Source organism: Macrosteles quadrilineatus, unplaced genomic scaffold (assembly GCF_028750875.1).
Source record: "Macrosteles quadrilineatus isolate MER2022 unplaced genomic scaffold, UCM_ALF_1.0 Scaffold_6__1_contigs__length_79288215, whole genome shotgun sequence".
Lineage (NCBI taxonomy): Eukaryota > Metazoa > Arthropoda > Insecta > Hemiptera > Cicadellidae > Macrosteles > Macrosteles quadrilineatus.
This window is the reverse complement of record NW_026542599.1, coordinates 11,541,038-11,552,074: the sequence shown is the minus strand read 5'-3', so window position 1 is coordinate 11,552,074 and position 11,037 is coordinate 11,541,038. Positions and strand designations below refer to the sequence as shown.

General features: G+C 34.2%; 2 protein-coding genes across 3 annotated transcripts; both read right to left on the bottom strand.

Moving 5' to 3' along the window:
• Nucleotides 1-738: 738 nt before the first annotated feature.
• LOC128996527 (UMP-CMP kinase 2, mitochondrial-like) lies at nt 739-9,535 on the bottom strand. 2 transcript variants are annotated; one of them, XR_008491050.1, is made up of 6 exons: nt 9,419-9,535; nt 3,689-3,762; nt 3,098-3,225; nt 2,080-2,278; nt 1,169-1,360; nt 739-994 (listed from the first exon to the last, which is right to left on the bottom strand). XR_008491050.1 is itself a non-coding variant. In XM_054421908.1 (6 exons), the coding sequence occupies exons 1-6, from the start codon at nt 9,489-9,491 to the stop codon at nt 847-849; spliced, it is 810 nt and encodes a 269-aa protein (XP_054277883.1). In that variant the 5' UTR covers nt 9,492-9,529; the 3' UTR covers nt 739-846. The 2 variants fall into 2 exon arrangements, 1 of the variants encoding a protein (XP_054277883.1); XM_054421908.1 differs by having other exon boundaries at nt 3,102-3,225; nt 9,419-9,529.
• LOC128996525 (solute carrier family 26 member 6-like) lies at nt 5,997-8,203 on the bottom strand. The gene has a single exon (XM_054421906.1). The coding sequence runs from the start codon at nt 7,998-8,000 to the stop codon at nt 6,087-6,089; it is 1,914 nt and encodes a 637-aa protein (XP_054277881.1). The 5' UTR covers nt 8,001-8,203; the 3' UTR covers nt 5,997-6,086.
• Nucleotides 9,536-11,037: the final 1,502 nt, after the last annotated feature.

Here is an 11,037-nt window from a genome sequence, read left to right as displayed (position 1 = left end):
AACCTTAACACTTAAAACTGAAAATCAAAACCGTCGTTACACTTTAAAATTTCTTGTTAACAATATCCTCTACCTTAGGTCGTACCATTGACTTTGGATATTACAAGTCTTCTCGTCCTATTATGAAGTCTTTAATCTGATGTGTGTTCCCGCCTGGATACATAGAAGTGCACAGATAGGCCTATAGACTTTCCTTTTCATATTTTATCATATTTTACTTGGTGTAGATTTAACAATGTAGTGCTTTACTTTTTTACCCAATAAATAGGCCTACCACAGGAAAATCAATAGTTGATAGATCATTTTATTTGGTTAGTGAAATGAATGGTAAATATTTACCCAACATATACTAAACAAAAAGTAACATATCTCAAAATGTATTAAGTTGATTCATATAAATGATTTATCAAGTTAAATTCTGTGGTCGTTTTGAAGCTCAGTTTGAATGCTGTTTGGCAAATGTGGTTTAAATTATTGGACAACTGCGCTTTCAGCACTAGTATATTGTGCTGGAAATATAGTTGTGACGAGCAAGGATGAGCCCGAGCAGTGAGCACTGTGCAGGAATTCCTATAGCACAGTGCACATGGTCATCCTCCAGTGTTAGCGTTGTAGTAGATGGGGCGAGGGAGGTGGTGTTTGACTTTGCCCTACATACCAGCGTCTAGTGCTAGACACCACTTTTGCCATTGAATGTTTCCTCCGTATCTTACTTCTCGCTTCTGTATCAAATCGCTTTCTTACTGTCAGTCTTAATTCAATTTACTCCTGTTATATCTTCAATTTTAACTTACACAATTCAAGATGAAGGTTGAAATATAAAAATATGTTTATAGTAACCAATCCTCAGACAGGCTCAGTTTCAAACATATATTTGTCTTTTAAATTATTATATATTTCACTTTCAATCAGGTTCACAACTGAATCAAAACCAATTTCTGTGTTTATGATTATCACCTTAGGATCTTGGATTCTTTTGTAAATCTCAAGCATTCTGAAACAGAAAAATTATTAGTTAGCTTTGTTTAGGTTACAATAATCTTTTTAATTGAGATGAGCCCTCAAAAACTGAACAATAAATTGTCTAACTCAAATTGTTCATTATATGAGTTAACCAGTTCAGTTCACTGAAATTTAGCATGTTAATAAGCTAAATTTTAAAACTCACTTAGGTTTCCAGCTGTTAGGATTTCTTGTAGTGGCTTGTGGATAATGAAGGTTGTCTGGGAAGTAGGTGTAGAAAACTAGATCTGGTTTCAGTAAGTCTTCCGGAAACTTGTACACCGGATCTCCAGATGGTGGGAGGGTGGCGTTGGAATTTGCTTTTGAAATAGCGTAAGCGGCCTGGTCCATCCAGTAACTATGAAAAATAGGTTTTTAATTTCTCACATGTCTTTTTTAAATACATTTTATTTTGATCAATTTACATATAATTGCAAGTCTGTTCTATTTTTCGTCCTATAGTCCATTAAAAAGTTTTGAAAGTTCCCCCACTAATTTTTTGTTCAATGTATGTTGCAGCTGATTTACGTAGCTGTTGAGCTATTGTTTTAAAAGGTGGGATCAAGTGGAGGGATGCCTACCTTTCTACTTTTTTCTTTCAGTATTGGTTTTGTTTTGTTTAGACTATACAGTTGTCTGTGTGGAGCACATAGCAATAATGGCAACGCAAGCATAATTTGATAGATCAACAGTTGGAAGCTGTACAATGAAAATATTATGATTCACAAAGTCTGTCAATGTTTCTTGAGACTGATTTGCAAACCAAACTATTTCAACTTATTGCCAACAGACGGCAACATCGAGAGCTGCGATTGCTGTACAATAACGCAATAACGTTACCCGTCTAGACTCACATTGTTAGAATCTGTTTCGGGAAAACATGTGCATTTCAATCTTAAGATTGTTAAAACGGAAGATTTGACTTTGGTAACACAGTTTTTCATTTATATTTTTTGATGCTTTTTAAAAACAGTCTCTTGTTCAGTGCATCTGGTTGGAATTAATATTTTCCTATACCGATCATTCTGAGGCTATAAACTATAAAAACTTGTGTATTATTAAACATTAATTACTGACCCATTTATCACTACTGGCCACCTGTTGATGATTCGATTGGCTGTGTAGGCCGAGCCGTACATAGATAGGTAGAAAAACGCTTTTCTGATGCGGGTTCCATATTGAAACATGTCTTTGAGATGGAACAAACATCTGGGTGGATTGTGTAAAATCCCGGCTCCTATTCGTTTGGCTACTCTTCTTGCTATTATCTTTCTACCTAAAAAAACGAGCCTCTATAAAAAGTCAATCCTAAGTGTCACAGTGTGCACACACACAACACTTACATACACACACAAGTCCATATGACGATCATAAACTCAATTAGAGAACTAAAGAAATTTTTGTTTACATGAAAACACATTGTTGGTGTTTGCTTAAGTGTCCTTTAATTCCATAAGCTTATGTATTAATTTCGTCAGCATATAAAATAAGGTTGTCACAGACATTTTTAGGCTAATCATTTATATACAAAATAAAGAGTAAAGGTCCAAGAAACGAGCTTTGAAGAGCACCAACTATAATCTTTTTCCATTCTGATATCAACTTTTCATTATTTTTAAAAATTACTGTCCTTTGAAAACGATTTGTTAAGTATGAAGTCAACCATAAAACAGATTTTGTTTGAAACGGTTTAGCTTTACCAAAAGGATATCATGGTTGACACAGTCAAATGCCTTGGATGGGTCTCAAAACACTCCCATTGTGCTCTGTGACCCATCCAAAGCCCTAACTTACTTATAAAATCTGACGAAACTTTCATTGTGCTTTAACCCTTTCTAAAACCAAACTGTTAATTAGCCAAAGTATTGCAATTCTCAAGAAAACTTCAACATCCTGAACTGCAAGCTTGTCCGCTAGACTCTTGGACCCAGATTGAAAAATCGTCCATGATCGATCTTGGAGATCTGATCTTGATTGAAATCAAACCAACGACCTCAGATTTGTAAGCAAGCACTACCACTCGGCTAATCAGACAAAAATAAATGATTCCTAAAGTAGAGTTGACTCAAAATGAATAAATAAAAATCTCAAGTACCTACTGGTTTTGTGGTTTCCTTCAATCGCAATAAACGGGTTCTCTCGAGTTCTTGTCAGAGGAATATTGTTTTTGCAGCCATATTCAAAGGAATACAAGACTTTCTGTGATAGCGAAGAGTTTACGTACTGCAACAAAACACTGCTTTGAGATAAGTATTTTCCCGTTGTTTGCCAACATTAAACATAATCCTTTATAAATTTATCATCTCTATGGATTGGCTGAAGGCAATTTTAAGGTAAGATTCTGCGCAGATAAGAGGAATTTTTGTTGTTTACAGTTTTACAGATTTCTTGTTACTTAGTTGCTTTCCAATTCCACACCAAATGTTAGCGAGATATTAAAATAGCTAAACACACTACTTTGTCTCCTCCCTAGATCTCTTCAAAGGTGTGTTTCATAACGATTTGTACATTTTCTTTCGTTTACTTTTTTTTAACAAAAATATCATCAAAACAACAAGAATGCTTAATTTGCATTACTGCTGAATATTGTATTGTACCTACTGTACGTACAAGATATACAATTTAAGATATTATTTTGTCATGCTTGTTGAACTAATGGATTCTGTAAGTTTTTAATATAAATTACCTCTTCTGTCTTGAAACATGATAAAACATCATCTAATGAGTAGAAAATTGGAATTTGTATGCTTCTTGTTTCTCCTGTAACATAACAATATTTTTAAACATTTAAAGCACCAAGGTTTATTTTATGTAATGGACATTCCAACATGGTGCAATGCAAATCTCTTATTTGTATTTTTAACATTACTGGAAACATCATATTTTTTGTTTACAGGTTGCCCTAACTGTTCTCGTGACTCTTGTGAAGGCGCAGAAGAAAATTTTACTCATTTGATAGCTTTTTGCATTTTATGGATTGGAATTTCCACTTGACGATTTGGATTTGGCCTCTCGTAAAGTCAAAATTAGTATTTAAATAAAAAGCGTTTTGTGGATTCAAAAGTTTTTTTTAGTACAGTTTAAGTCAATGAAACTCCCATTTAAGGTACATATCTTAAGCTGGGTTTTCCTAGGCGCGGAGTCGGCGAGCGGAGAGAGGAACGCGGAGAGCGGAATTGAAATAAACATGGCATTCCGCTCCGCTTCTAGGAAAACAGTAACATTAAATTGCCTAAGACAAGTGGAGTCCGCTCTCCGCGTTCCTCTCTCCGCTCGCCGACTCCGCGCCTAGGAAAACCCAGCTTTTTGGATCCTTGGAACTGAAGTTGAACGTGGAATGGATTGATACCTAAAATCTTTTAAATAAATCACCATCCAAAAATAGGATTGACCTAGCTATTTCAGAACATATTAAAAAAAATCATGATTCACAATTAAAGCTTATTGCAATATGGCAAGTACAATTTCTAGATACTCATTGGTTTTATTGGGCTACGTAAGTTGATAAATGGATATTTTGTAAAAATGTACACAGGTAAGTTAGCATAGATAAAACATAGTCCCTTAGTAGATTTCCCATCCTTATGGAATAGCTGAAGCCAATTTTATTGTTAGTTCTGTCTGGTTTTCTGTAGATCTTGTGTTTTGTTTACAATTTGTTTCTTGTTATTTCAGTAATTTAAAACCTCGTTTAACCAAATAAAACTATCTAATCATTAACAATAACTTGTTCACTAGCTATATAACCAAACAGTGAGCCACAAATAATGAGAAACTAACCCTAAAATAATAGAAACAATTTGTAAACAAAACACGACATCTACAGAAAACCGGACAGAACTAACAATAAAATTGGCTAAATTCAGCTGTTCCATAAGGATGGGAAATCTACAAGGGACTATGTTTTATCTAGCCTATGTCATTAGGTAATGGTGAGTTTCATGCAAAATCAATTCATAATATTTTTACTTACATTTAGAGTTTATTAATTTTAATAGATTGTGTTTAAAATTCAATATAATTGTAATAAGTAGCTCTAGATTAACTATTACTCGTTTTAATGTGTTTCCCTCTTTGAAGTTTTCCAGGGTCGAAACCGCATCCTGATACACGGGCTGTCATGATGTAAGTATGTGAAATGAATCTCGTTTACAATCAGTGGGAACTGTTGAATCCCTATAAAAGTCAGTAGCTTTTTGTTGGTTTGAAACTGGACCCAGCTGTCTATGATAGATAAATGATCCTGACTACTGAAACAGCTGATCTTAGTCAGTACAAAGCTACACAGATCATCTTACTCTATTCTACACTCATTATCCTTCACTCAATTTGATATTGAACCCTAGGTCAATCAAATAAAATAAAATCAATCAGGGGGGGGGTAGTGAGTGTTCATGGAGAAAATACTGAACATACCCACACACTCTCCTTTTCATATAGATTAGGTACCAATTAAGATGGGGACGTCACGTATGAGCGTATTTTAACCCAAACATTAGTGTAGAATGGAGTGAGATGATCTGTGTAGCTTTGTTACTGAAGCTTTGTTAACTGACTAAGACCAGCTGTTTCATTATAAAATAAACTGTATGACTGGATTGTTAAAAATCCCTTTTACAAAATTGATGATTTTTTAAGTTGTGAAATAAATATTAGATTTTGAAGAGTAGTTTGAAATAAAGCTTTTATTTTCATGTATGTGGCTATTTAAATTTAGATACATTGTACTGTAAACACTGAATCACCTTGTAACTATATATAACAATGACGTGTCCTATTTCTTTTATAAAGATCAATGGAAATAAATATTTCTTATTCTAATTAGTGAGGACCATTTATTAAAAGCCCAATGGCCAAGGACAGCTGGGTCCAGTTTCGAACCATCAAAAAGCTACAAACTTCTAAGATACCTTTATTTTACTCTTTATATGTTAACTAGATGTACAATAATAATTTTACTAAAATGTATTTCAAAAAACTGTATTTAGCTCTTTTAACACATTTTGTGACTTAGACTGTACATGAACCAAACATCCTCAGGTTCAATATTAATCATGCAAATTTCAAACAACACCAGTTGTTTTTCATACTTGATCATCATTAGTTGCCATCTCTCCTTGATGATAAGCAACAGCATTTTCAGTGGAGGGAAACAAACAATTTACTGGAAATGTATTGAAGAAATCGCACCTCTGCATTTGCTCATAAACTCGGCCTGTGCACTCCGCAAGACACACTTTTACTCCCTTGCTGTTGAACTTGTCAATAAGAAAAGTCAAATATCTAATGGCCTCTGGATCTATGAATGTGACCGCTGAAAACACTAATATCACAACCTTCACAGGTCCCTCCTTACTTGTTTTCCTGAAGAGATATTCAATTCTATTTAGACAAACGTTCACATTAGCGAAGTGTAAGCCCGCGTAGATCTGCACTATCATGATTCCTGGTATCGGTTCGGCAGTCAGGTATCTATGCATCTCCAAATACAAATCTTTCTCAGGAACTCGACCCAGCAAACAAACGTATGTCTTCTGATTCATCAATATAATGGACAAAAATGCTATAACTAAAGCGATTACAAGGCCGTAAACTAAATCTAGTACGATAACTGATATGAAAATAACTACCCAAATCACACCGTCCAAAGAAGATTGCCTCCAAATAGTCGGTAGGTCAGTCACTTGTAGTAATGTGGTTTTCAAAGATTTGATCACTAAACCACCCAAAACACAGTATGGAAGAGGATCCAAACATTTGATTAAAACCATTATGAGTATTAAGCATACGGAGGAGAAAACCGTGACAAGTTGAGTTTGTCCACCGGTCGAGTACTGGATCACACTCCTTGTGAGCGAAGCCGCCATCGGGAGGCAGGGGAAAAATCCTCCGAAAATGTTCCCCACCCCATAGGCATACAGTTCCTGGTTTGAATCTATACTGTAGTGTTCCTTTGTGGCGAAAGTAGTTGCCATTGAAATGCTAACCGCAAAACAAACTGCAGCGATGGCAAAACTATGAAACAAGAAGTGCGGATCCATTATCAGTCGAAACTGAGGAATCTTGGGACCCGGGATTCCATCCGGAATTTTTCCAACAACATTAATGTTATAATTATTTTTCAAATCAAACAAAAATGAAACCAAGGTACCGCAAATCACAACAAACAGTTCCCCTGGCAGCTTGTACTTCCAGTTTAGCCACGGTTCTACGCAGTCGGTGCAGACTAAAAGGCAGAGAACAACCAAAAGTGATATCGCCAATGCCACCAAATTTGTTTCTGCGAGTCGTCCTGTCAGTTCGTAAACTTCGTAGGCCGCACTTAAAATACCAAAATGTTGCTTTGGTTTGACACCTAAAACATGTGGTAGCTGAGTAACCAGGACAAGAACCGCAGCTCCTGTCGTGAATCCGCTAATGATCGGCTTTGACAGAAACACACTTAAATGCCCCGCTTTGATGATTCCGAGGAGCACTTGAAATGTCCCCACAGAAACACATAGCATTGACGCTACTTCTATTGGGGAGAATCCAAAATCATCTTCACTCACGTCAAAAATGCCATCGGTGACGTTATCTCTTACCAACGTTGAGTATTCCATGATTGGTCTTGCAGCCATTACACATGTTATGGAAAATGAGCCGAGAGATATATGTTTGGAAGTTCCCATTACAACATAAGGTAAGGTGGGGAACACAGCCATGTATATACCGACGATAGGGTTCACATGTGCTAAAGTTGCATAAGCCATTCCTTGAGGTAAATGCATCACCGCAACTGTAAACCCACTCAACAAATCTGACACAAAATCTGCCTTGCAGTTGTATGCGGGCAGCCATGCAAAAATGGGGAACAATGATAACAGTACAGTTTTTATACTCCAGTCTGACTTTGTTTTCACGGCTTTTATAAATGTCACACTCTTCACCTCTTTGTACCTAAATTCTTCATTGAATCCTTCCTGTGTCTGTGGATCTGTAGCCAGAGGTCGAATCATGTTTTAAGATAAGAACTGTTGTGCTCACTTTGAGGAAAAAATATCATTTTTGTTCCCACAGATTCGTATATGATTTTTATTAACTTATAATAACAAAATGAATTCAAATATTTGTTTATGAATACATCTCAGTAAATAAATCCAACTAAATTACTTATGAATGCAGTTTCTTCAAGAGAAAACATTTTTATAATTAAAACAAAAGTTTGGATCATAATAAACATTAACCTCCAAAACATTGTATGTTCCAGCTGATAGCTTGGTGTTTTGGTTTAGTCAAGTCTTGAGTTTACAATAAATATATGATATTTAAACAATTAAATGGCTCTTAACCATTATTTGCAAACATATATATTTTACATATTTTACAAACTATAACTGCATTTTCAATGTATCTGTTTATGTCAGGCCAATATAAAATTTGAATGGCCTTGTATAATTTAACTACAATTTTATCATTGGCTTTTACATACCGGAATAGGATTCTTTGTGAACTAGCTGTGCTAAATCTGTCATTCAAATAGAAATAGTAGAGTTGTGAGACTCTGTGAAAATAATATTTTCTCTTGTAGTTTTTGGTACTTTTCTGATGTGACATAGAATATGACATAGCGTACAAAAATAATTATTAATTTTTAGGTACTTACATTACCTATTAATATACAGTATACTAATCAATTAGTCAATGGTACCATTCAACAGTGAATCATGCTTTAAGTGTGTATTTTAAGAGTAGAATCATAGATAAAACATACTCCCCCAAGTAGATTTCTCATCCTTATGGAACAGCTGAAGACAATTTTATTGTTAGTTCTGTACGGTTATATGTAGAGGTCGTGTTTTGTTTACATTTTGTTTCCCGTTATTACAGTCATTTAAAACCTCGTTTAACCAAATAATACAATATAATCATAAACAGTAACTTGTCTCCTAGTTATATAACCAAACAGTAAAGCACAAATCAAGAAATTAACCCTAAAATAATAGAAACAAAACTTCGTCGACACTAGCGCCCTGTGTGGTGTACATGAACTAGACATGAAAAACGAGCTTCAAAATTTACAATGGGATGAGAAGTCTACTTGTGTTGGTTAGTCTATGGTAGAATCATAGCTTCCTTACAAGGATGTTGCACCAGCTGGTTTATTGCCACGGTAATAACAGCAATAACCACTAACCAGTGCTCGATTTGCGGCAAAAATGAGTTCCGGCATCTCTCTTCCAGAAAGATAAAAATATTGGCATAAATAGGTACTAACTACTAAATGGATAATACAAGATCGGGCCACTCATCCTACACTCATCCTTATGGGTTAAAATACGCACCTAGTGGCGTCCCCATCTTAAACAATTGATAATTGGTCATTCAGTGAAGTTAAATCATATCAATAGTAGAACAACAATTTATAAAAGCTTACCTAAACCTTGAGAGAAAGTTCTGGGTATGAAGTTTAACAATAACACAACACTAATTAGTAACAAAAGATACATTTTTACAACAAACAACTTTTTTACTCTGTCAAATAATACTAGAAAAGACTAACCCTACTGTTAATTTATCATTTTAATCAATCATTACTGATGACTATGACTACACAAGTTTTAATTGACAAATTAGTAGTTTATGTAAACATAGATTAAAATATTGTCTGTTTGTAATCAAAGATAACATGCCCAACAAAAACAATTAGCTATACAAAATGTTGATAGCATTTCAAAAGATTTTTACAAACAGATATTATTCATTGTAGTTGGCTCTTTCTAGCTTTTACCTTTGATACTGGCCCTTGTCATGTTTAAAAGTTCAAATCTCAGAGTTAACATAATCATTTGATTTTCTGTGAAAAACTAGTAAAAAGTGTAAAATTTTTAAATTGAATAAGTGAATTCAAGGAATAAGCAACAACATAATTAGTTTTACCAAATAGTGCAAGCAAACAGGTTGTGACTTGATTATTTGACTTGGCTATGATTATCTTAATTCAATTCAAACTTATACATCTACTATTGTACTCATGACGGCCCATCTTTATTGGCCATCTTTTATGAGAGCTCAACTTAAATGATCCAAAAGTTTTCCGCTCTTTCAAACAAATCTGATTAAAAATTAAAGAGTTATTTTTTCAGTTTCTGAACTCAACAATGAATACTTTGCTTGAAGTTCATTTTTGTTGATGGTGGGTTTATGGTGTTGGAGAGATTATGCAGACATTTTCCATCACGATTAATAAAAATATTTCACGGTGTTTCCGGATCTGGAATCTGATCCCGTCCTCAGTTGAAAAAGTACAAGTACCTAAAACATATGGTTCAGCTTTTTAAATCCTAAAACGTTGTGAAATCTTTGTATTTTACTAATTGGGCTGGGAAATGTCAGCAATAATCCCTCAAACACCACCAACATTGAGTTTTCTTTCTAATGAGTAGATTTTTGAAACTTCTAAGATAATGTAAAATAGAATGGAAACTGCTAACCAATTATTGGTAAGTACCAATTTTATTGGTAGGGGTATTTTTAATTTCAATTGGAACCTTTCTACATGATCTAAGACCTCAATGTCTTTAGCTAACCAATAATGGCTTTGACTGAAGAACAGTGGGTGTTAAACATTAGAATTGAGTTTTGAGACTAAACAGATAAGGATTTTTTTTATTGATTACATTTTATAACAAAAAATAAAAAAATTATATCCTTTTCAATTAGAAACCAGTTACAGCATTTTTTTCACATTTCTTAAGGAAACGGTCAAAACTATGTTTAGTTTGCTTCAGCAGCAATTACAATGGTATATCTTCTCTTAATTTTAACCACACCTCAAATTTGCTATTGAAACCAAATTTGGTTACGATACTAAAAGAATATCCGTGTACAAATTTACACAGTAGCGCTATGTTTTACTCAAGAACATAGGGAATAACAAAAAGGTTAATCTTATATATAATTCAAGTTCTTGGACCTGAGATAAAAAAAAACAACAAAATTGTATTCAAATCTACACTTTTACTCACAAAGAGGACAATGAGTTGTAATTTATAT

Coding starts and splice junctions, on each gene's coding strand:
- LOC128996525 (XM_054421906.1), bottom strand. CDS start 8,000: ATGATTCGACCTCTGGCTACAGATCCACAGACACAGGAAGGATTCAAT.
- LOC128996527 (XM_054421908.1), bottom strand. CDS start 9,491: ATGTATCTTTTGTTACTAATTAGTGTTGTGTTATTGTTAAACTTCATA. Junction 3,226..3,688: donor CATGTTTCAAGACAGAAGAG/GTAATTTATATT, acceptor GTTTTGTTGCAG/TACGTAAACTCTTCGCTATC. Junction 1,361..2,079: donor TGGCCAGTAGTGATAAATGG/GTCAGTAATTAA, acceptor TATTTTTCATAG/TTACTGGATGGACCAGGCCG.